The following is a 26,112-nucleotide window of genomic DNA, read 5'->3' as shown; positions in this document are numbered from 1 at the left end:
CGAATATCCATAGCATCCCCGAATATATATTTGACCAAGAGGCCATTTGGCCCATCATCCCCATGCTTGGTTATTGAAAGAGCAATTCAATTAGTCTCATAACTGTTCTTTCTCTCATAGACCTGGAAAACTCTCCTTAATGGAATGTTACGAACATGATAAGATTTCAAAGTCGTAAATGGTTATCCTGTCTCATTCTTAGCTCACGTGCAAAATGATGGACTGATACATTCGACCATCGAGTCTGTGTTGGCCACCTGTTCTAATTATACCAGTAACCCTTCATTGATCCCATTTTGGTTGCCTAGCTCCCCTGAGATCCTACAGTTCAACTACACCCCCGGGGCATTTTAAACCCATCAATTTACACCTAGCTCCCACCCCCAGAGTTGTGTTCTGTGGAGGGGGTGGACTACTTCATGAGTCGCCATCCACCTCCTCATCAGCACCCCCTGCCCCAACTCGGCAGGGACTGAGGTTCCCACTTTGGCCGCGTGAAGCTCAGAACCCAGGGACACAATGGGAAGAAGCAACCCACTCTTAGTCCCAAGGAACTGCTAAAGAGAAGATGGTAACGAGTTTGCAGTTTGTCACTGAATTGCATAAGTAGCAATTATGATAACTCGTTGTAAATCATTAGACTGAAGGTTAAATTTTAGTTAGTTAGTTAGTTAGTTAGTTTATTGTCACGTGTAAAGATTTTGTTGCGTGCTAACCAGCCAGCGAAAAAAGAATACATGATGACAATCGAGCCGTTCACAGTGTACAGATAGATACATGATAAGGGACAACGATTAGAGAATGGGTGCTAGCACAATATTCAGGGAAGGAGCTAAAGGCATTGTCGTCTTCAGTAAGAGGAGGGAACGGTCGTGCGAGGATTTCACAACAAGGATGAGAATTTGACAGATTATTTGCACCTCGGGCTGTTTATTCAGATTAAATCAGCTTGTGTTCTTCTGAGGAGGTGACACACTCATGTGTGTCATCTAACCATCTGAGTCCAGGTGATGTACCCCTGTGTCTGTGGGTATTTGGCTGTGGGGATGGGGGGTTGTTCACTGCTGGCTCCATGCACACACACAATCACACAGGTCCAATGAGGACCAGGATCCCAGCTGACAACGTTGCATCCCACGAGTCACCTCGCAAACCCTGCTCAGCCCCTTCAGTCTGCAACTCAGTGACTCAGGAAAGAGGCGTCCGCCTGAGATACCCAAAGTAGCCAGCTGGGGTCCCTGTCTCGCTACACATCCAGCTGTGCATTGCTATTGGAAATATCGAGAACATCAGCAGATGCGGGGAGGGCGGGTAGGGGTCAGTTTCTGAGACTTTATTCCACAAAAGAGCCCGTTTCTCAGTTCATCCAAGTTCACTGGCTGCTCCAGGCTCCTTCTTTCATGAGTGTGTGAGCCAGTCCTTGCACAAGAGAGTGTAGGTACATCTTTAGGGGTGTGTAAATGTGTGCACATTGTGTCTATGTGTGTGTGTGTGTGTGCAGGAATAAATGTGTAATTACTGGTGTGTGGTCTTGTGCTGGCCTGTGTCGATGTGTGTGTGTGTGTGTATGTGTGTGTGTGTGTGTGTGTGTGTGTGTGTGTGTGTGTGTGTGTGCGTGTGTGTGTGTGTGTGTGTGTGTGTGTGTGTGTGTGTGTGTGTGTGTGTGTGTGTGTGTGTGTGTGTGTGTATGTGTGTGTGCATATAAGTAAGTGTGACAAGTTGTAAGTGTGTAGAATGTGCATGTGAGTGTGCTTTCTTTGGTGTGTAATGTAAACGAGTGCCTATCCATGAGTGTGCATGAGTGTGTGCGTGAGAGTGTGCAGGGGTGTGGGCAATAATGTGTGTTAGTGTGAGCAGAATTGGAGGCAGGGGTCTGATGCCACTGCCCTCTGCCAGGATCTGCTGCTGACCCTCAGTAGGGAATGTGTAAGGATTGAGTGAAACCATCGCCTAATCTGCGCCTGCTCTCGCCAGTATATTGGAGTCCACACTGAGTGCAAGTATAGCTGAACTGCCTTGGCCTATGCGATTTCCCACATTTCAACTCCCCATCCCATTCCCAAACTGATCTTTGTGCCCTGGGCCTCCTCCACTGTCAGAGTGAGGCCCAGCGCAAATTGGAGGAACAGCACCTCATAATTCACATATAATTCGCATGAATATTGATTTCTCTAATTTCAAGTCGCCCTTGAATTCTTCCTCTTTCTGTCCCCTTCTCACTCCAGTCATCTTGCTAGTTTCACTGTTTGTATCCCTTCATTATTTCCTCTTCCACAGTCAACAATGGACCATTGTGGGCTCCACAGTCATCGGTGCTGGCTGTGATTTGTTCTGTGCCTTTTCATACCTCTAGTTTTCCTTTCCCCCAACTCTCAGTCTGAAGAAGGGTTTTGACCCAAAACATCACCTATTTCTTTTCTCTGGAGAAGCTGCCTGACCCGCTGAGTTACTCCAGCATTTTGTATTTATCTTCGGTGAAAACCAGCGCCTGCAGTTCCTTCCTCCATACATGATTACAATGCAGCCATCCCCAGTGTACAGGTACAGGATAACGGGAATATCGTAGAATACGGAATATAGTCTGATAAAGTTGAAGGTCTCCAAAGAGGTAGATGGGAGGTCAGGACCACTCTCTAGTTGGTGAGAGGATGGTTCAGTTGCCTGATAACAGCCCTGGTTCTGCTTACGGAGTGGATCAGTAATTAAAATCCTCTTCCCATCTCCAGGAGACAGAGGCAAAGCTGGAGAGGGTGCAGATCATTTGTTTCGATGGGCGAAGCTGCCTGGACTAGTGAAAGCTCAAGTCCAACATAAACCTCAAGCAAACCATGTGGTCACACGTGGATATTTTTTAAGGCAGAGATAGATAGATAGATTATTGATTAGTACAGGTGTCAGGGGTTATGAGGAGAAGGCAGGAGAATGGAGTTCGGAGGGAGAGGTAGATCAGCCATGATTAAATGGCGGAGCAGACTTGATGGGCTGAGTGGCCTAATTCTGCTCCAATCACTTATGAACACTGACAGGATAGGCAGCCTCAGGTGACCAGTGGAAGCCCACGCAATGTACTTGGCATTCAAAACCCTTTCCTCTCCTAATTGGAATGTGATCACTCACCTGGTAGCTTGAGGTAAGTGCTCCTCCATATCCAAGACCTGTAATCACATTCTTCACTAAAGTTGGACTTCTAAAATAAAGAAACAATTTGATCAGCATAAAGACAAATGTTTTTAACTAATCTGCTACAATAGAATTATGTACAAAACAAATAGTCCTGTCAATGTTTTTGCTGGTCTTGTTGAAGGAATCTAGCCTCCAGAACAAATAATAACCCTTTTAATGCGTCATAAAATATTTAATATACAAAAGCAAGGTATTTGGAGTCATGTAGGCCACAAAAATGTTTTACATAGACTTTCTCCTCCCCTGCTTCATCTCCTTGGACCAGTGTCTTAGTTTAGAGATACAGCGTGGAAACAGGCCCTTCGGCCCACCGGGTCCATGCACTAACACTACCCTACACACACGAGAGACAATTTTACATTTATACTTTTACTCCAAGTCAATTAACCTACAAACCTGTATGTCTTTGGAGTGTGGGAGGAAACCGAAGATCTCAGAGAAAACCCACATGGACACAGGGAGAATGTCCAAACTCTGTACAGATAAGCACCTGTAGTCAGAATCGAGCCCGGGTCTCTGGCGCTGTAAGGTAGTAGCTCTACCACTACGCCACCCTGTACCACTGCAGCCCTATCTGCTCCTGTTCATCTCCTTCTTGTGTCAAATGCAGCTCCCACTTGACAGACCCAAAGTTATTCACCTCAGCTCAGCATGTCCACACTCCCAGCACCATCTGGCCAACATGCCTTTTGTAACTCCTGCAGGATTGACCAGTTTATGATGTGATGGGTGAGAGTTGAGTGGGTTTTCTGACACAGAGACCATTCACAAGCCCTGGTTTGGGATTTTTCACATCTCAGCCCGATGCCGAATAGCTGGGGAAGGTGAGATGAGATCACCTCGACATAATATCTTGCTGGCAGTTCACTGATCTCTGGAGAAAATTGAAACCAAATAGGTGACTTGGCGAAAGGCTGACGGGATCTGAGCTACTGACAACTATCCTTTCATTATTTTTAACGGATTCAAGTTGTTACCTGTCATTCTCATATGGTGATATAATCGGCTAAAGCAGAGGAGAATGTGTCATAAACATGGGGAAAGGTCATCACACTCTGAGATACTTTCTGGAGGGTTACCATGGATACAGGGCCTGGGTGGGATTAGACACAGGGTCATCTTTCAGCGATCTTGTAGGGTCAGCCAGGGTTGACAGTGCGTCATGTTAACTGCACCCTATTGACCCCAGAGCTCAGTAGACTTGGATTCCACCCCTAAGTTTGGGTAGGATGCTTTTACTTGGAATCTTGAGCCATATTCTTTTTTTATCCCCAATACTTTTATTCACTGTATAATTCTGACATTTTATATCTTCCTATCCTGAGTCTCCAAGCTTTCAGTGCATTCCACATTTCAACTTGCAGTGACATGGTTTAGTTTAGTTTAGAGATACAGCGTGGAAACAGGCCCTTCGGCCCATTGAGTCCGCACCGACCAGTGATGTCCCTGCACATTGACACTACCCAACACACACTAGGGACAATTTACATTTATACCAAGACAATGAACCTACAAACCTGTACGTCTTTGGAGTGTAGGATGAAACCGAAGATCTCGGAGAAAACCCACGCAGGTCACGGGGAGAACTTGCAAACTCCGTACAGACAGCACCCGTAATCAGGATCGAACCCGGGACCATATAACCATATAACCATATAACAATTACAGCACGGAAACAGGCCATCTCGACCCCTCTAGTCCGTGCCGAACACATAGTCTCCCCTAGTCCCATATACCTGCGCTCAGACCATAACCCTCCATTCCTTTCCCATCCATATAACTATCCAATTTAAACCGGGACCCGGGGCTCTGGCGCTGTAAGGCAACAACACTACCGCTACGCCACCGCCTCTAGGTTACTGACAATCCCCCCCAAGGGGAAGCACCAACATTCCTCTGCACTTTGAGACTTGGACCCTAGAACAGTACAGCCCAGGAACAGGCCCTTCGGCCCACAATGTCTGTGCTGAATATGATGCCAAGATCAACTCTTATCTGCCTACACATAGTACACATGCTTCTATTCCCTGCATGTCCATGTGCCTATCCAAAAGTCCCTTAGAAGCCACTATCATATCTGGTGATACATGGTGAGCTGATGCGTGAAGGTGCCAGGGAGGGGCAGATGGGAACAATGTCAGAACTGGTGCCTTACCCGGTCATCTTTGGTGGTCTTCTCTTTTGGTACTCTAGTTCATCCACCGTCCAGACTGCCCCTTTTACATTCTCCACTCGGACAAAACACTTGTGGAGACTAAGGTTGTGGCGCACGGCATTCTGTAATGTACAGGAGAGAAGGGCAGGCACAGGGTTAAGACATGCCTTGAGAACGTTGACCATCGAGCACAGAAAACAAAGATACTGAGCGGTGGTTCATTACCAGATTACGGGTTCAGAGGGACCAATGTGGACAACCATGCCCATCGTATTCTGTCTGCCCAAATCCCAACTCTATTCTCCCCCTAGTAGAGAATCAGTGTACTCAATCAGCTGGGCAGAGTCATCCCAGCTGTTGCTCACCTATTCTAAATCAAGATATCGGATCTCAAACTGAACAACTGGTCCATACCACCAGGGGGCGCCGCACGATTGGCAGCCCCGCCAACAGACAGTTTTTTCACATTTTTTCTTATTTTTAGTGTGTTAAAAGTCTATGTTCTCCGTTTGTTTTATGTGAGGGGAGGAGGGGGGTTAGTGGGAGGGGGTCAGGGGGAACTTTGTTTTCAGCTTCTTACCTAGCCGGAGATGCAATTGTTTTCTGGATCGCATCTCCGGTTGCTCTGCGGTCTAACATCGATGGAGCTGGAGGCCTCCTCGGATTTTGAGCCCCACCGCGGGGCGTGGACATAACAGCAGAGTTGATCCCTTGCCTGGGATCGCTCCAAAAGCGGACTGTGGGCTTTACCATCCGAGAGCTCACAGAGGCCGACATACCTCCCCGATGCGGGAGCTGATCACCTCGATGCGGAGGGCCCAAACGCCGCCAGCTACGGGAGTCAAGATTTTCCTGTCGACGGAAGCTCGAGGCCCCCGATCGCGGGAGAGCAAAGAAGGGAAGAGATTTGAACTTTTATTCGCCTTCCATCACAGTGAGGAATGTGGAGGGGTCAATGTGATAGGATGTTTATGTTAAAATGTATTTTGTGTGTTCTGTTGGTTTTTATTTGTGTGGCAAATGAAATTCCTTCGTATGTTGCAAAACATTCTTGGCTAATAAAGTATTATTGTGACTGTGCGATTGTGATTGTGAATTCCCCCTATTCCTATGGTCCATATCCCCCTATTCCTATGGTCCATATCCCCCTATTCCTATGGTCCATATCCCCCTATTCCTATGGTCCATATCCCCCTATTCCTATGGTCCATATCCCCCTATTCCCATGGTCCATATCCCCCTATTCCTATGGTCCATATCCCCCTATTCCTATGGTCCATATCCCCCTATTCCTATGGTCCATATCCCCCTATTCCTATGGTCCATATCCCTCTATTCCTATGGTCCATATCCCCCTATTCCTATGGTCCATATCCCTCTATTCCTTTTGATAAGAGTGCACAGTGAAGAATTTGACAGTTCATTCTGGATTGGAGAAGTGTGTAAGAAGGAACTGCAGATGCTAGTTCGCACCAAAGATAGACACAAAATGCTGGAGTAAATCAGCGAGCAGGCAGCATCTCTGGAGAGAAGGAATGGGTGACTTTTCGGGTCGAGACCCTTCTTCAGGTCTCGACCCGAAACGTCACCCATTCTTTCTCTCCAGAAATGCTGCCTGGCCTGCTGAGTTACTCCAGCGTGTTGTGTCTATCTGGATTGGAGAATATTAGTTATTAGGAAAGGTTGGGCAAACTTAGATTGTTTTCTCTGGAACACTGGAGGTAGAAGTATATAGAATGATGAGAAGCACAGGTAGGGTGGACAGTAGGAATTTTGTCCCAAGGGACGGCTGACGTTGATTTTTCCCAGGGTGGAAATGTAAAAAACTGGACAGCTGAGATTCAAGGTCAGATCGGAAAAGTTTAAAGGAGATGTGTGAGTCGAGATTTTTATACGGACTGTGCCGGGTGCCTGGAACGCACTGCCGGTGAGGTGGTAGAAGCAGATATGAAGGAAATGTTTACAAGGCTTTTAGACAGAAGCATAAACAGGCAGGGGATAGAGGTGTCTTTATCAGGTCTTTATTCTTTGGAGCGCAGAAGGTTAAGGGGGGACGATAGAGGTCTTTAAAATGATGAGAGGGATAGACAGAGTTGACGTGGATAAGCTTTTCCCATTGAGAGTAGGGAAGATTCAAACAAGAGGACATGACTTGAGGATTAAGGGACAGAAGTTTAGGGGTAACATGAGGGGGAACTTCTTTACTCAGAGAGTGGTAGCTGTGTGGAATGAGCTTCCAGTGGAAGTGGTGGAGGCAGGTTCGATTTTATCATTTAAAAATAAATTGGATAGTTATATGGACGGGAAAGGAATGGAGGGTTATGGTCTGAGTGCAGGTAGATGGGACTAGGGGAAAATAAGTGTTCGGCACGGACTTGAAGGGCCGAGATGGCCTGTTTCCGTGCTGTGATTGTTATATGGTTATATGGTTATATGGTGTATGGGCACAGGAATAGGGATATGGACCATGGGAATAGAGGGATATGGATTAATGGCGTCAAAGGTGATGGTCAAAAAGTAAAAGGTGATGTGTTACGTTGTATTTTTTGGTGCTCCTGGTAAGGCAGCTTTATCCGCATTACTCGGCTCCTTCTGAGAGTCCATGGTGGTGGAGCTGATGAGCTGGAGTCACAAACACACTGAGTGACAACGGTTGTCCGTGTATCTGTAACTTCAGTCTGTGAACCTCCTTGGGCTTTTACCAATTAGCTCTTCACCCACTTTGACCAATAGCAGAATTTTAGTTCCACAATGTAGCTTTTAGATTTCTCTGATAGGAGTTGATATCCAACCAGATTATTGATCCAAGACTCTCGATTGCCAATACAGTATTCTAGGCATTGCCTGGTAACAGTATTTCTGTAGAGAGTACAGTCCATAAGATGCTCCGCAGTATCTCGGTAAATTTCTTCTCCAGAACATCCCAAACCCGTGTGTCCATGAGGGCACCACCACCTGCAGGTTCCCCTCCAAGATGCCCACCGTTTTGTACCTGGGAACTGCTGTCCTGTGATTGGCATGGCCCGATCGTGTCACTCCGACAAGTTGCACCGTGGACAATATCTCATCTCATGGACCACAGTGATTCAGAGAAGATAGACACACAATGCCTACCCGTAACTCCGTGGGACAGGCAGCATCTCTGGAGACAAGGAATGGGTGACGTGTCGGATCGAGACCCTTCTTCAGACACGACTGGATATGTCGCCCATTCCTTCTCTCCAGAGGTGCTGCCTGCCTCGGGGAATTACTCCAGTATCTTTGGTGTAAACCTGCATCTGCAGTTCCTTCTGCATCTGCATCGCCAACATCTTCTCATGCCCAATCAGGGATGAGCGGTAAATACTTGCTTACCAAACAAATTTATCGCGTGAATAGTTATAAGTAAAAATAATAATGATTTGGTGACGAGTGTTTTGACTTGCGATGTAGATTGGTCGATGTAGATGTAGATTGGTCGAGGGAGAGAACTTTGACAGATGCACGGAGATGCTGGATAGTTAGATGAGCAGATGTCTATAATATCAGCGTCTCCCACTTCTTTAGCTGGAGGGTACTTTATAATAAACGGATACTCCAGACTATCTATGTTCAACGCCAAATTCTCGAGCGACACACACAATCTGTCCCTGAAGCTTTGAGGTCGGGGTTCTGATCTGTGTGGCCTCACAGTGACTCCAATAGACCGGGATCGGGGAGGTGCCAGAGGAACGTTCCACTCCCACATCTCTGCAGATATTCATTTGAATTTTAAACGTGTCCTTCAGAATTAATTAGCATGTGGAGAAGCAGTCACATTTTAAACAAATACGTTAAAAGCTCATCTGGAGCGGCATCTATAAAAATTAAACGCTCGACAAGAAAGGCAGCACTATTGTGCTGCAAATGTTTCAAAAGGCACAGGCATGAAAGAGAGGTAATGTTTGTTCCTTCGCTAAAACTGCGCCATTCATTTACATCTAGTTCTCACAGATCACAACACTAATCATTTCTTTACGCTAGTATTAACTACTCCCTTTACAAATTCATGTAGATTTCTACATATTTTGAATTCTGCATGAAGCAAATAATTTTGCAAAGATTACATTACACCTAAAATGAGAGGAAAAAAATGCAAAGAGAATATTTCTACATCTAGAGGCTGCGATATTGTGTTCGAGCCAGTCACCAAGGAAGCTGATTTAATTTATGATAGCTTTTTACATGAAGCCTTTTGAAAAGACTGACAACAAGTAACTAGGGAGGTGGAGAGAGAATCTCAGCTAGGCAGCCACACACTGCCATTCACTTCCCTCAAAGCGATGGTCCTGAGTACTGAACCCCAGACCGGCACCTTGACCTTTGGTCCAGGTGGGCACTTGGTGTATCGGGGCTGGGGCCACGAACCACTGATGCAGCGGCAGTACCGAGCGAAGGTTGCAGGTACAGGACTGAAGATCCAATGCTTTATCAGTGTGGTACCAACGCTGGTACTGGGGGAGTGGTGGACTGGGGGAGTGGTGGACTGGGTGAGTGGTGGACTGGGGGAGTGGTGCACTGGGGGAGTGGGGGAGTGGTGCACTGGGGGAGTGGTGGACTGGGGGAGTGGTGCACTGGGGGAGTGGTGCACTGGGGGAGTGGTGCACTGGGGGAATGATGTACTGAGGGAGTGGGGGAGTGGTGCACTGGGGGAGTGGTGTACTGGGGGAGTGGGGGAATGGTGCACTGGGGGAGTGGTGCACTGGGAGAGTGGTGCACTGGGGGAGTGGTGCACTGGGGGAATGATGTACTGAGGGAGTGGGGGAGTGGTGCACTGGGGGAGTGGTGCACTGGGAGAGTGGTGCACTGGGGGAGTGGTGCACTGGGGGAATGGTGTACTGGGGGAATGGTGTACTGGGGGAGTGGTGTACTGGGGGAATGGTGTACTGGGGGAATGGTGTACTGGGGGAGTGGTGCACTGGGGGAGTGGTGCACTGGGGGAGTGGTGTACTGGGGGAATGGTGTACTGGGGGAATGGTGTACTGGGGGAGTGGTGCACTGGGGGAGTGGTGCACTGGGGGAATGGTGTACTGGGGGAATGGTGTACTGGGGGAGTGGAGGAGTGGGGGAGTGGTGTACTGGGGGAGTGGTGCACTGGGGGAATGATGTACTGAGGGAGTGGGGGAGTGGTGCACTGGGGGAGTGGTGCACTGGGAGAGTGGTGCACTGGGGGAGTGGTGCACTGGGGGAATGGTGTACTGGGGGAATGGTGTACTGGGGGAGTGGTGTACTGGGGGAATGGTGTACTGGGGGAATGGTGTACTGGGGGAATGGTGTACTGGGGGAATGGTGTACTGGGGGAATGGTGTACTGGGGGAGTGGTGCACTGGGGGAGTGGTGCACTGGGGGAATGGTGTACTGGGGGAATGGTGTACTGGGGGAGTGGAGGAGTGGGGGAGTGGTGTACTGGGGGAGTGGTGCACTGGGGGAGTGGTGCACTGGGGGAGTGGAGGAGTGGGGGAGTGGTGTACTGGGGGAGTGGTGTACTGGGGGAGTGGTGCACTGGGGGAGTGGTGTACTGGGGGAGTGGTGCACTGGGGGAATGGTGTACTGGGGGAGTGGTGCACTGGGGGAATGGTGTACTGGGGGAATGGTGTACTGGGGGAGTGGTGTACTGGGGGAGTGGTGTACTGGGGGAGTGGTGTACTGGGGGAGTGGTGTACTGGGGGAGTGGAGGAGTGGGGGAGTGGTGTACTGGGGGAGTGGTGTACTGGGGGAGTGGTGTACTGGGGGAGTGGAGGAGTGGGGGAGTGGTGTACTGGGGGAGTGGTGTACTGGGGGAGTGGTGCACTGGGGGAGTGGTGTACTGGGGGAGTGGTGTACTGGGGGAGTGGTGCACTGGGGGAGTGGTGTACTGGGGGAGTGGTGTACTGGGGGAGTGGTGCACTGAGTAGAGACATGAGTGGAGCAATGCACTATTGCAGGGGCAACATTGAAGGAGCATCTCGTGAACAGGGGCAGCAGTGGCGCAGTCAGGGACCTGCATGGTGGGAGGGGCAGTTCTATAGTAGCACACAGGCCTAGCTGAGCAAGTGTAGATGAGCGGTACTGAGGGAGGAGTACTAAGGTAGTACTGAGGGAGTAGTACTGAGGGAGTGGTACTGAGGGAGTAGTACTGAGGGAGTAGTACTGAGGGAGTAGTGTTGTGTGAGAACAGCATTGTGAGGGGGCTGGATTGATGGCGTGTAGTGTTGGACGTATGGGTGGGAATGGGATGACCTTGTGCCCCTTCTATTGACAACCAACCTCCCCCAGAACAAACTGACAGAGACTAACTCTCCTTCACCTCACTTGCTGATCATGAGATTGTCTGGCTGCTACAGTTGCATCTGGGAGTCGGAGCAATGAAAAGGCTCTAACTCTTCGTTTGAAGAAGGGTCACGACCCGAAACGCCACCCATTCCTTCTCTCCAGAGATGCTGCCTGTCCCGCTGAATTACTCCAGCATTTTGTGTCTATCTTTGGTGTAAACCAGCATCTGCAGTTCCTTCCTACACAAAGGTTTTCAGAGCTAGACAAGGTGTCTTTGGTCCAAGACCCATTCTCCACGCTGACCAACAGAACTGACAATCTCGCCCTCCCTCAATTCAAAACCCCACCACAATACCAGAATGCTGTAGAGATTTGAGTGGGGAAGGGGAAGCAATGAGACCATGTCCCCAATTTGCCCCTGAGATCAGGCAGCTATATACCACCACAGGCAATGCTCTCACTACCCAGTGCCAGTCCCAGTGTAAGACCATCTCCCTGGCCAAGGGGTGGCAGAGTCACCTCATTCCTCTTGGACTCTTTCTGGGGCATCAGCAGCAACTCAACCTCCTTTTCAAGTCACGTTTAAGATCCTTCCACTGCTGGGGAGGTACAACCGGCCCACATGAGGCCTGCATGTCTACATGAGGAGCATCGGACTAAAAGTGGTCCACATGAGGGCCACATTAAGTCCACGTGACCACATGATGTCCACATGAGGTCCCCAGAGGTCGTCATTTTCATATGAGGTCCACATGTCTTCATGAGGTCCACATGTCCATATGAGGTCCAGGTGAGGTCCGCATGAGGTCCCCAACTGGTCCACGTAACATCCACATGTGAGGCCTTTCCCATAGCATCACTGCCCAGCCATTCACCCTTCTGGGCAGCTGAGGGCAGCTGGACGACAGGAGGTGGCAGCTGGAGACTGACTCTGGACACCAAGCCTCTCATTTCCCACAGGCAAACAAAGAGTTAACCCAATGCTGAGTGCAAAACAAACACTGTTTCTTTCAGCCACAGATTATTCTAAAGCCTTTATCTGCTGATATCCCTCTGTAAAATAAGAGGACTAATAAAAATTGCATACAATTCTCTCAAAGATTAATAAATTGCCTCCGCATCACTGTATTATGACTGATTGCATTATAGCTTTTAATTCATCTATTTCAATACCAAATGTGATTTTATATTTTTGAAAACTGCATTCAGTCAATCTTCTTGACAGAGGGCACATTTTCTCACAGTGCCTGTCTTTCCCTCTTCATCTGTGTGTGTGTGTATCTCTCTCCCTTTCTCTTACCCTCTCCCCCTCTCACTCCCCCACTCTCTCTTTCTCTCTCTCTATACTCCCCTCTCTCTCTCTCCCATTATCTCTCTCTCTCTCTCCCTCTCTCTCCCTTTCTCTCTCTCTCCCTATCTCTGTCTCTTTTCCCCTCTCTCTCTCCCACTATCTCTCACTCTCTCTCTATCCCTCTTCCCCTCTCTCTCTCTCTCTCTCTCTCTATCTCTCTCTCTCCCCCACCCCCACCCTCCCCATCCACTTCTCCCTCTCGGTCTCACCACCCACCAATCTTCCTCTCCGCCACCTCTAACTGTATAATTATGAGCATTGAAACAGTGGCTCACATTAAGAGCAGCTCTCTTCAACTTTGCAAATTAGAATGACCCCAATTTCAGATAAAGGCCTGTATTTATATTTGCATTTTCAATCCATGATGCGAGCTTTATTCATTCTGTTAAAACATTAGCAGCAATTTGAAAGGTCAATCACCAAAGACAATACAAATAAAACCTGTGAAATAAAAAAATAAAAAAATTAAAGCCTTAAGGAAATTAGTTGGAAAAGAGAAAAGAGAACATCTCTGCTCAAAATCAAAACAAACCTTCACAGAACATTGAGTCTGGACTTCTCTCATTTTAATTCAGACTTTTCTCAATATTTTATTGTTTAAGAAGGAACTGCAGATGCTGGAAAATCGAAGGTAGACAAAAATGCTGGAGAAACTCAGCGGGTGAGGTAGCATCTACGGAGCGAAGGAAATAGGTGACGTTTCGGGTCGAAACCCTTCTTCAGACTGAATAATATTTTATTATTTAATATTTTATTATTTGTTTCTCCCATCAAATGTCTCCACACTGACCCCTTCCCTCCACACCCCCCTTACCCCCCCCCCTCCTCCCTCCCTCCTCCTCCCCCCACACCCCACCCCCCCCCCATCACCCACCCACCCGCTCACCCCCAGCTGTATTGTTATTAATTTCACTGCACCCTGGTACATGTGGTAATAAAGAGCCACTGAGTTATTGATGAAAGAGGTGAGGGTAGAACAGCTGTGACTGGCCTTTCATCTCCACACCAGGTGGGTTGGAAGGACCACCGTCACCGGCTGCAGTCCGTGCGTGGGGCCACCGTGTAGATGCTGCCTGTGGACAGGGAGTGGAGCCACGGTCTGTGGGGGGGAGAATTAGCGAGAGACTCACAGTCTCTATGGTGGAGGTGAGCACTGATTCCACCCAGAGAGTTGTGAATTTGTGGAATTCCCTGCCACAGAGGGCAGTGGAGGCCAAGTCACTGGATGGATTTAAAAGAGAGTTAGATAGAGCTCTAGGGGCTAGTGGAATCAAGGGATATGCGGAGAAGGCAGGCACGGGTTATTGATTGGTGACGATCAGCCATGATCACAATGAATGGCAGTGCTGGCTCGAAGGGCCGAATGGCCTCCTCCTGCACCTATTTTCTATGTTTCCATGCGGCAAGTGCAACCTAACGTGGTCGCTTGAGCTGTACGGCCTCGCGAGGCCGGTCCCACTTCGATCGCTGGAGCAGTATGGAGTTGTGCGGAGCTGGTCCCGACATCGCGCGGGGCTCTGAAAAACTGACCGTGTTAAAAAATTCCGCGCGGCAACGGCCCGCCGGCCCGCAGCCGCCTCAACCCCGTACATCACGCGTGAACTTCCCGCGGACTTCGCTCGAACTTCATGTCACTCACTCGACCTCCGCGCGGCCCCCGCTTCTGGTTAGGTCGCGCTTGCCGCATGGAGTCGCATGCTCGTGGGACAGGCCCTTAAGATTCAAGAAAGTTTATTGTCATGTGTCCCAGATAGGACAATGCAATTCTTGCTTTGCTTCAGCACAACAGAACATAGTAGGCATAAATAAATACACAACAGATCAGTGTGTCCATATACCATTGAATATATATACACACACACACATAAATAAACAGATAATGTGCAATGAGCTATTAATGATCAGAGTTTTGTTTGAAGGTACACAAAAATGCTGGAGAAACTCAGCGGGTGCAGCAACATCTATGGAGCGAAGGAAATAGGCGACGTTTCGGGCCGAAACCCTTCTTCAGACAGTTTTGTTTGAGTTGAGTTTAATAACCTGATGGCTGTGGGGAAGCAGCTATTGCTGAACCTGGTTGTTGCAGTCTTCAGGCTCCTGTACCTTCTACCTGAAGGTAGCAGGGAGATGAGTGATTGGCCAGGATGGTGTGAGTCGTTGATGATGCTGCCAGCCTTTTTATGGCACCGACTGCGATAGATCCCCTCGATGGTAGGGAAGTCAGAGCCGAAGATGGACTGGGGAGTGCTTACAACTTTTTGTAGTCTTTTCCGCTCATGGACGCTCAAGTTGCCAAACCAAGCCACAGTGCAACCGGTCATCATGCTCTCTACTGTGCATCTGTAGATGTTAGAGAGAGTCCTCCTTGACATACCGACTCTCCATAATCTTCTCAGGAAGTAGAGGTGCTGATGAGCTTTCTTTATAATTGCATCCGTGTTCTCGGACCAGGAGAGATCTTCAGAGATGTGCACGCCCAGGAATTTGAAGGTCTTGACCCTCGCCACCATTGACCTATTGATATAAACGGGACTATGGGTCCCTATCCTACCCCTTCCAAAGTCCACAATCAGTTCCTTGGTTTTGCTGGTGTTGAGAGCCAGGTTATTGTGCTCGACCATTTGGTCAAACGGTCGATCTCACTTCTATACTCCTCGTATGTTGCAAATTCATACTTGGCGAATAAAATCTGATTCTGATTCTGATACTCTGACTCATCTCCAACAGTGATACGTCCACAACAGGCGTGCGCCCGTATGCTGTTAGGGAGGGAGATACAGTCTGTGGGGTGATAGTGGAGCTGCGGTCTGTCGGCAGGGATTGGGGGTGATGTCCGTGGGGGGAGAATACCCCCATGTGCATGTTAGGGAGGGAGTTGAGTTCTGTGGGCAGAGATTAAGGTTGAGGTCTAGGGGGAGAGAGTGCTCCCACATGGTGATGGAGAGAGACATACAAGATCTTTGACCTGATGATAATGAACCATCTGTAATATATGTCCGGGTGTGCAGATGGTATGGTGAGGATGGGCTGACGGAGTCAGTGATGACCAAGTGCCCACTGCCATGTCCATGCTGACTCTCTTCTACACTGGTGCTGTGGACTCCGGTCCGTAGCTCATGAGCTTAATATGGGGTCCATCAATTGTGGTGCAGATGTAGCTGAAGATATTTGATGGAATGGTTCCTTTGGCGCATTGTTGCCTCCAGGTGCTGTTTGTTGGTGACCTACTGCTCCCACTTAGAGCGCTCAGGGGCCAGGGATTGCCACGGGTCAGAGATCAATAACTTGTTGAAAGAGCCACGCCATCCCATGACGCAACCTTCTTCTCAATCTTCCCGACAAGACTGCACCTCACTTCCAATAGACCAGAGAGGAGTGAATGGGCAGGACGGGCAGGAAAAATTTCAACCCTTGTCACTTCAGAAACACATTCACCCCAACGTTAAAACTCAGTTGAGAACACACAGGTGCCAGTGTTCCTCAATGCTGACTCTGTCACAGAAACATCTGACAGCGTTGGGCCTTGCATTAGAAGCCCTTCAGCATCTGCTGCCACCTCAGACACTCAGCCCTTAACAACCAAAAGTCACCTCCAGGCATTGGAAACAAATCTCAAAAGCCACTGATTAGGGAATAAAATGTACCCTCTCCAACGCAACCTCCAGCCGACCGGGCAAACGTCCGGTGGACGTTTATAGTGTAACGGTGGCGTCAGATGTAACTTTGTTAAGCTTAGTTTAGAGATACAAAGTGGAAACCAGCCCTTCGGCCCACCGAGTCCGTACCATAGATACATAGAAACATAGAAATTAAGTGCAGGAGTAGGCCATTCGGCCCTTCGAGCCTGCACCGCCATTCAATATGATCATGGCTGATCATCCAACTCAGTATCCCGAACCTGCCTTCTCTCCATACCCTCTGATCCCCTTAGCCACAAGGGCCACATCTAACGCCCTCTTAAATATAGCCAATGAACTGGCCTCGACTACCCTCTGTGGCAGAGAGTTCCAGAGATTCACCACTCTCTGTGTGAAAAAAGTTCTTCTCATCTCGGTTTTCAAGGATTTCCCCCTTATCCTTAAGCTGTGACCCCTTGTCCTGGACTTCCCCAACATCGGGAGCAATCTTCCTGCATCTAGCCTGTCCAACCCCTTAAGAATTTTGTAAGTTTCTATAAGATCCCCTCTCAATCTCCTAAATTCTAGAGAGTATAAACCAAGTCTATCCAGTCTTTCTTCATAAGACAGTCCTGACATCCCAGGAATCAGTCTGGTGAACCTTCTCTGCACTCCCTCTATGGCAATAATGTCCTTCCTCAGATTTGGAGACCAAAACTGTACGCAATACTCCAGGTGTGGTCTCACCAAGACCCTGTACAACTGCAGTAGAACCTCCCTGCTCCTATACTCAAATCCTTTTGCTATGAAAGCTAACATACCATTCGCTTTCTTCACTGCCTGCTGCACCTGCATGCCTACTTTCAATGACTGGTGTACCATGACACCCAGGTCTCGCTGCATCTCCCCTTTTCCTAGTCGGCCACCATTTATCCAAGGTACCAGACAGTGATCATCCCATACACTAGCACTATCCTATGCACTAGGGACAATTTACAATCTGTGCCAAAGCCAATTAACCTGCAGACTTATTGCGGGGAGAACGTACAAACTCTGTGCAGACAGCACCCATAAACAGGATCGAATCCGGGTCTCTGGTGCTGTGAGTCAGCAACTCTACCGCTGCGCCACCGTGCCACCCTGGATTTGTGTTTTACTTTCCCCTGACATCCTCTCCTTCCACTGTGTCCCTTCGTGCACTGTTAGTGTACAATAACATGCTGCAAGCCAGACCCTGGGCAGATGCACTGATAATCACCCAGCCTATTTGTTCATCACTTTATTGAAAAATGATCATCCTGACTTGCATGGACAATTAAATTAACCAACAATTACAAATCTATCATTTAGTAAATGGCTATGAAGGGAATGCATCACTACAACACTCTGTCAAGTTCACTAAAGTCTCCCTGGGGTATAGTTCCTGAAGGTGTGGCTCTACCTGAGGTACAGGCCCTGAAGGTGCAGACCCCCACGATATTGGTGCCTTCAGGAAGTATCCAGCTGATATTTAACACCAGCTCCATGGTGCCAGATTAACAGACAGGGTCTGGTGATATCGTGAATTGTGAAGCCGATGTCATTCTTGCAGTGAGCACACCAGGGAGCAGGAAGTTTGTGAGGTGACAGGTTTGGGGAGGTTCGGTGGAGTCTGCATTGTTCCAGCATTTTCATGAATGATCATCCCCATTCCTACCTCCCGTCTTGCTTGCTCTCAAACGCATTTTCTCTCCAAAAATGGATGAGGTTTCAGCAGGGCTGGGTCAGTCTGCTTGCTGCAGGGCTGGGCCTCTGCAGGTCCGGGTCTCTGCAGGGCTGGGTCAGTCTGATTGCGGCTCTCTGCTTGTCAGTGTGAATTTTTAATGAAGTTCCAATGACACTCTATTTAGCAATTTCAAAGATAAAGCTCCTGGTTTCTGTCTGTGAAGCTGCTCAGTTTGTTTCAAATGTCAGCCTCCCGTGTTGAAGGCAGACAAAAAAACTCGCAGTGCAAAAGCGAGATAAATAGAGCTTTCAATGAGTTGCTAATAATCATATTAAACCATTTGTTTATGTGCCGGCGTGACTGACACACACCTACTCTGACTGAAACAGCCACACCAAATCTCCCAAGGCTGTTTAATCACACAGGGATAAGTTTAAATTAACTCGCTGCTGATAGGCACAGTGCCGCATTATAAAGCAATTGCAAATCCACGCAGTTAGACATTTTTCTCCCTTTTTTGATTTAATGACTATAGTCTATGCCTTTCATCTTACTTTTTGTTTTTAAATATAACAGTTTAGAAACATTCTCCACAGCTAACATTCCACCTTGAGGCTCAGCCTGTGACCCAGGACCTGGTGCCACAGACATTCACCACCCCTGGCTGCAAGGTTGTGTGACAGGCCCCACACATCCACTCCCTGCTGTGGGGATGGAGGGGCCATTGTGTTGGAAATCGTTACTTAACCAATTAGCCCTCACTTAGGTGGCACACGGACATGCACATATGTACACACACCCTCGTGGACATGCACACTCACACTCACACACACACAAGCACAGACACACACTCTCACTCACACACACAGACAGCCACAGACACATAGGGACACAAACACAGGTACACAGACATACACATACACAAGCAGACACAGGGGTACACACGAACACACAAACTCTCACACACACGTGCTTTCTCACACACCCACACACACTCTCACATACATACATGCTCTCCCTCACGCACACATTCATAAATACATACACTCACACACAGATGCACAAACATACACACATACACACTTGCACACACATTTCTCTCTTACACATTTACAAATACACATGCGTACACGCGTGCACACATACACACATATTTTTTCTCACACACGCACGTTCTCTTACAAACGCGCACACTCTCATCCAAGCACACACACACACACACACACACACACACACACACACACACACACACACACACACACACACACACACACACACACACACACAAGCGCACTCCAACAATTGTACAGAAGACTGTACAGTAAACACAGTCTGTATCTGAACACAAAACCTGTGCAAAGGCGAAACCTGTGAGCTGTGAATGAGTTGTTACTTTTAAATGAATTTCTTGCAGGATTGGTTTCTGTAAAAAAACAGCTTTTATTGTTTGTCGCTTGTTCAAATTTGTTTAACCTACAGGGTTAGAAATGTAAACCTTGATTGATGGCTGACACGCAGTCTCCAGCCACCCTGCACCACAATGATTGACCCTACAGTAATGTTGAGGAGAATCATACCCGTGCTTGCAGTCAGAGTGCTGCTCCCCTCTCTTGCTGTTAGTGCAGCTTGTTTGTAGACAGAGGGAACGGTTGGCATATCAGTTAAATCAGCTACATTTATCAACATTTTTTTTCCACTCTTATGTTATGAATTTGTAACTAATCTTCTAATTTACTAAACACACAACTAAAAAGTCAAATACCAACATTGTAAAGTTGAAATTCTAAAACTTAAAACTTTTCATTTTTTTGGAGAAGCCAGTACACCGTACTGGTATAATCGTCACTAATAATTTAATACTAATACTAATAAGGGTGGCACGGAGATGCAGCAGGAGAGTTGCTACCTTACAACGCTTGCAACAGCGGAGACCCGGGTTCGATCCCAACTACAGGTGCTGTCTATACGGAGTTTGTACGTTCTCCCCGTGACCTGCGTGGGTTTTCTCTGAGATCTTCGCTATCCTCCCACACTCCAAAGACATGCAGGTATGTGGGTTAATTGGCTTGGTGTATGTTTAAATTGTCCATAGTGTGTGTAGGATAGTGTTAATGTGTGGGGATCGCTGGTCGGTGCGGACTTGACTCCACGCTGTATCTCTAAACTAAACTAAACTAAAGCACTGGGTAAAGCGGTGCTGGCTCGAAGGGCTGAATGGCCTACTCCTGGCACCTATTGTCTATTGTATTGTACTGATATTGGTTTGTTGTTGTGTAGACAGATACTATGACCAATGATGGAGCAAGAATACATCTCCAACTCAGCTCAGTGATGCCCTTTATTGCATCCCAGCATTCCATGCAGATTCTTCACCAAGCCAAGCATTCCCTGGCAGTTTCCGCCTTGTTCACACCTTTATCTTCACCATGCCAGTTACACAGAAGAACAGGACAATGACTAACAAATATGTGGCAGCGCGCAAGGTTTGTGAAAGATATCCCTCTGCCACAGCTGAGAAACGCTGTGCTCTGGTTTTGAGTACCTTGATTGACCAATAGCATTAAATTCCCATTACTCTTCACTCAGCAGGAAGAAATCCTTTGCCCGTGCATCATAAATTTGTAGGTTCAAACCCTGCCTCGAAATCTAGAGCACAGCATCGAGGCTGATACATCAGCACAAGGTAGTGCTGCAGTGTGCAGATGTGAATCTCCGGCCACATCTGCCCTGGCAGGCAGCTGTTAAATGTACCAAACCAGAGAGTATTGTTACTAATGCCCAATCCAATATCTATTTTTGAACCGTCTTTTGGCTACTAGAGCATATTGTTCACAATAACATTGGTGTAATGTCTACACTTCAACACTGCTTACACTCCAGAAGTATTTGGGACATGCAGAGATAGTGATAATAATAATAATGATGGATGGGATTTATATAGCGCCTTTCTAATACTCAAGGCGCTTTACATCGCATTATTCATTCACTCCTCAGTCACACTCGGTGGTGGTAAGCTACTTCTGTAGCCACAGCTGCCCTGGGGCAGACTGACGGAAGCGTGGCTGCCAATCTGCGCCTACGGCCCCTCCGACCACCACCAATCACTCACACACATTCACACACATTCACACACAGGCAAAGGTGGGTGAAGTGTCTTGCCCAAGGACACAACGACAGTATGCACTCCAAGCGGGATTCGAACCGGCTACCTTCCGGTCGCCAGCCGAACACTTAGCCCATTGTGCCATCTGTCCTGATGAGTTCTCAAAGCCCTGTCCCACGGTACGAGTTCATTCCAAGAGCTCTCCCGAGTTTAAAAAAAATCAAACTCGTGGTAAGCACGGAGAATGAACGTAGCGGGTACGTCGGAGCTCGGGGACGTCTCTTAGCGCTAACGGCAGGTACTCGGGAAGACTTGCTAACGGCAGGTAAGCTCGGGAAGACTCATGAAGATTTTTCAACATGATGAAAAATGTCCACGAGAGCCCCGAGTACCGACGAGTGGCCATTACCGTAAATCTCCGAGTTCGAATCAGGGCAAACTTGGGAGAATTCTTGGAATGAACTCGTACAGTGGGACAGGGCTTTTATTCCTATACTGCATCCCAAAATGTTACTTCCTGGAAGGGACCTTGTTTATTTGTATTGAATGAAGTGGTTGGCATATCAACAATCTTACAGAAAGGGGTTGCCCCATGATATGATTACTCACTCACCGTCCTACACAGCAGCTTTGAATCAAACCACATTATATCTGGCGCCTGAATATTCTTTATGCAATGGCGACTGCGATTGGCTTTCAAACATAGAAAGGTATGACACTCACCTTCCACGTGGCTGTGTTTCTGCGGAAGTACGCAAACATTCGTGTAAACCAGTTATAAATCTCGTTGAGCGTTAACTGTCTGTCTGGCGCTTCCAAGATAGCCTAGGGGGAGGAAGGGGCTGAGTTAACACAGGTGATACACGGAGGGAGCCCGGCAGGGTGGGACGGGACGGGACAGAGCAGTGGGAAGGGGATGGCCAGTGGGAAGGGACAGGAAAGGGCAGCTTGGGTCAATTGAGGCAGTCATAGGGACTGAAATGATTCAGATCAAGGCAGGATGGGTCTGGATATGGTGGGACTGGACACGGCAGTTCAGGGTTAGACAGGCTGGGGTAAAATAAGGAAAGGAAGAACAGAGAGGGATAACCCACAATTGATGCTGGGGCAGCAAATCATGTCCATATGTCATAGGAGCAGAATTAGGCCATCAGGTCTGTCCTGCCTGATTTATCTTCCCCTCTCAACCCTGCCTACTCCCCTTAATCATTGACTGTTACTAATGAGGACCCTGTCAATCTCATCTTTAAAAATACACAAAGACTTGGCCCCACTTGTGCCAATGAATTCCTCAGATTCACCACCCGCTGACTAAAGAAATTCCTCCTCATCGTCCTTTTATTCTGAGGTTGTAACTTCTGATTCTAGACTCTCCCACTAGTGGAAACATCTTCTCCACATTTATTCTATCCAGACCTTTCACTATTCGGTAAGTTCCAATGAGGTCTCCCCTTGTCCTTCTAAACCCCAGTGAGTACTCCAGTGCCTTCAACGCTCATCATATGTTTCTGGAATAATGTTCGTAATCCTCCTCTGGACCCTCTCCAGAGCCAGCACATCCCACCTAATGGGGTCCAAAACTGCTCACAATACTCCACATGCAGTCTGACCAGTGCCTTATAAAGCCTCAGCATTACATCGCTGGTTTGATATTCTAGTCCTCTCGAAATTACTGCTAACATCGCATTTGCATTCCTTACTACCAATTTGACTTGCAAATTAACCTTCTGGGAATCCTGCACCAGCAGGCCCAAGTCCCTTTGCATCTCTGATTTCTGAATGCTAAATCACTCAGACTTGAAGACATTGCTCCTCTAGAGGTGCAGGCATTGCTGATTTACCTGTCTGATGAGGGATGCGTACGTGAAGGGAGGCCGTACGTCAGCGTTCTTGTAAAACTCGTGATTCTGAGCAAGCTCTGGAAGACAGCAGAAGTCACGCAGATGTGTTAATGATAAATATTCAACATCGATCCACCTTACAACAGCTGGATTCCCTTGCACGGTGATTCACTGTTGTCCTCAGAGATGGACGCAGACACACCTGGGGTGGGCTTCACTGAACATGGGCTGACTTTGCTGCTAATTACTTAACTTCTCTTCAATCGTAAAGCTGATGGGATGCCCGGACAGTTCTTGATGGAGATATCCCACCCCACCCCTTCTCATTGTGCCTGGTTATATTAGCAGAGCAGATACAGAGGGAGAGCTCTGACTTCAGTCACTGGCGTGCGTAAGTGTTAATGGCATCGTCCACTCAATGAGCCTCAATGGATCTCCAGGTGACCATTGCAGGAGTTGAACAATAAAACCCTCTGGTGAATCCAGCTCAGAGTAACGACTCATTCATTGAACCTGAAACGATTGATGGCTTCAATAACACTTCACACCAACACAACATCTATATATTTAAAAGTCTCATCTTGACCACTTCTTGTCTGCGCTGTATATTGATTTTACAAAAAACGCTACCCTGTATCGCTGTGATTTTTGGCCATCTTACTCACTGTCCTCCTCCGCTGAGCCAGCCCCGAGGATTTTCCCATCGATGAAAAATAAAAAAGTTATGAGTGTTTAAAAAACCTTGAGATCAGCTGATTGTTCCCCTCGCCTGTCCACCGTGATGAAGGTAATGCCCCTTCGGGGGGGTCAGGACTATAAAACCCCAGATGCCTGGCTGTGAGTCAGTCACTCTGCAAGATCGCGAGGGAGAGGCCACGACTGTCATTCTAAGCTGTGAATCAACTAAACTGTGAGTCTGCAATGTACTTGCAATAAATGACTTGTTTGCCCTTAATGACAATGCCATGGGTTGTTTGGCCTGCTGCCCTGCCTGTGCTTGAAACTGCAATGCTTTATTAGGTCCAACTGTGTTTGGAAGGACAAAATGTTTTATTAGATCCGACTGTGTTTGGAAAGAATAAATGCTTTATTAGGTCCGACTGTGTTTGGAAGGAATAAATGCTTTATTTAGTCCAAAAGTCCCGCTCATTTCGTGACTTCCGCTTAGTGGACAGGTCGTGTTGATTGCGTACTTTCCGGTAAGTGCAGAGGTCACGCTGGTTGTGGAAGTACCGCTGACTGCGGAAGCCCCACAGTGGAGAGGCCGTGTGAGTAGATTCAAGAAGGTTTACTGTCATATAAATGGTGTGTGAGTCAGTGTGTGTGAGTGTGGGTGTGAGTGTGTGTGTGAATGTGTATGAGTGTGTGTGTGTGTGAGTGTGTGTGTGTGTGTGTGTACATGTGAGAGTGTATGTGTGTCTGTGTGTGAGTGTGTATGTGAGTGTGTGAGTGTATGTGTGTGTGAGTCTGTGTGTATGCATGTGTGTGTGTGTGAGTGTATGTGTGTGTGTGAGTGTGTGTGAGTGTGAGTGTGTCTGAGTGTATGTGTGTGTGTAAGAGTGTGCAAGTGTATGTGTGTGTGAGTGTATGTGTGTGTATGTGGGTGTGTGTGTGTGTATGTGGGTGTGTGTGTGTGTATGTGAGTGTATAATAATAATAAATACTTTATTGATCCCCTCAGGGAAATTCAGATGTCCAGAAGCCCCCAACCAACAAACCCACAGATTCAAAACGAGCGCAGACAGAAAATACATAGAATACAATGTGGACACTACCTGAGAGCAATAAATACTTAAAAAGACCAATAATGAAGTTAAAAATTAAAAATTGCAGAATGCATCCCCCTACAGCCTAGCGGTCCGAATTATAAAATCTAATAGAAACATAGAAACATAGAAACATAGAAATTAGGTGCAGGAGTAGGCCATTCGACCCTTCGAGCCTGCACCGCCATTCAATATGATCATGGCTGATCATCCAACTCAGTATCCCGTACCTGCCTTCTCTCCATACCCTCTGATCCCCTTAGCCACAAGGGCCACATCTAACTCCCTCTTAAATATAGCCAATGAACTGGCCTCGACTACCCTCTGTGGCAGGGAGTTCCAGAGATTCACCACTCTCTGTGTGAAAAAAGTTCTTCTCATCTCGGTTTTAAAGGATTTCCCCCTTATCCTTAAGCTGTGACCCCTTGTCCTGGACTTCCCCAACATCGGGAGCAATCTTCCTGCATCTAGCCTGTCCAACCCCTTAAGAATTTTGTAAGTTTCTATGAGATCCCCTCTCAATCTCCTAAATTCTAGAGAGTATAAACCAAGTCTATCCAGTCTTTCTTCATAAGACAGTCCTGACATCCCAGGAATCAGTCTGGTGAACCTTCTCTGCACTCCCTCTATGGCAATAATGTCCTTCCTCAGATTTGGAGACCAAAACTGTACGCAATACTCCAGGTGTGGTCTCACCCTGTACAACTGCAGTAGAACCTCCCTGCTCCTATACTCAAATCCTTTTGCTATGAAAGCTAACATACCATTCGCTTTCTTCACTGCCTGCTGCACCTGCATGCCCACTTTCAATGACTGGTGTACCATGACACCCAGGTCTCGCTGCATCTCCCCTTTTCCTAGTCGGCCACCATTTAGATAATAGTCTGCTTTCCCGTTTTTGCCACCAAAATGGATAACCTCACATTTATCCACATTATACTGCATCTGCCAACCATTTGCCCACTCACCCAGCCTATCCAATGGCTGCAGGTGTGAAGGATCTCCTGAACCGCTCCGTTCTACAGGGCAGGGAGAGGAGCCGGTTGTTGTTCCGAGTGCTCTTTTGTCTCTCCAGAATTACATGGAGATGCCCGGGGTTTTTCAGGATGACCTGCACCTTG

The 26,112-nt window shown here is 47.7% G+C and overlaps 1 protein-coding gene across 3 annotated transcripts in view; it reads right to left on the bottom strand.

The window, feature by feature from the left end:
- The window catches only part of LOC116986692 (forkhead box protein P2-like), a 333,583-nt gene that overhangs the window by 13,085 nt on the left and 294,386 nt on the right, over positions 1-26,112 (bottom strand). For all 3 annotated transcript variants that reach the window (XM_033042263.1, XM_033042262.1, XM_033042264.1), the window contains 4 exons: positions 23,226-23,302; positions 22,108-22,209; positions 5,339-5,460; positions 3,118-3,187 (listed from right to left, as the gene is read on the bottom strand). In XM_033042263.1, coding sequence (XP_032898154.1) covers positions 3,118-3,187; positions 5,339-5,460; positions 22,108-22,209; positions 23,226-23,302 — 371 coding nt within the window. The remainder of the gene's footprint in view (positions 1-3,117; positions 3,188-5,338; positions 5,461-22,107; positions 22,210-23,225; positions 23,303-26,112) is intronic.

This window comes from Amblyraja radiata, chromosome 24, assembly GCF_010909765.2.
Source record: "Amblyraja radiata isolate CabotCenter1 chromosome 24, sAmbRad1.1.pri, whole genome shotgun sequence".
Lineage (NCBI taxonomy): Eukaryota > Metazoa > Chordata > Chondrichthyes > Rajiformes > Rajidae > Amblyraja > Amblyraja radiata.
Note: the sequence above shows the minus strand (reverse complement) of the source record. Positions and strands in the feature narration are given on the sequence as shown.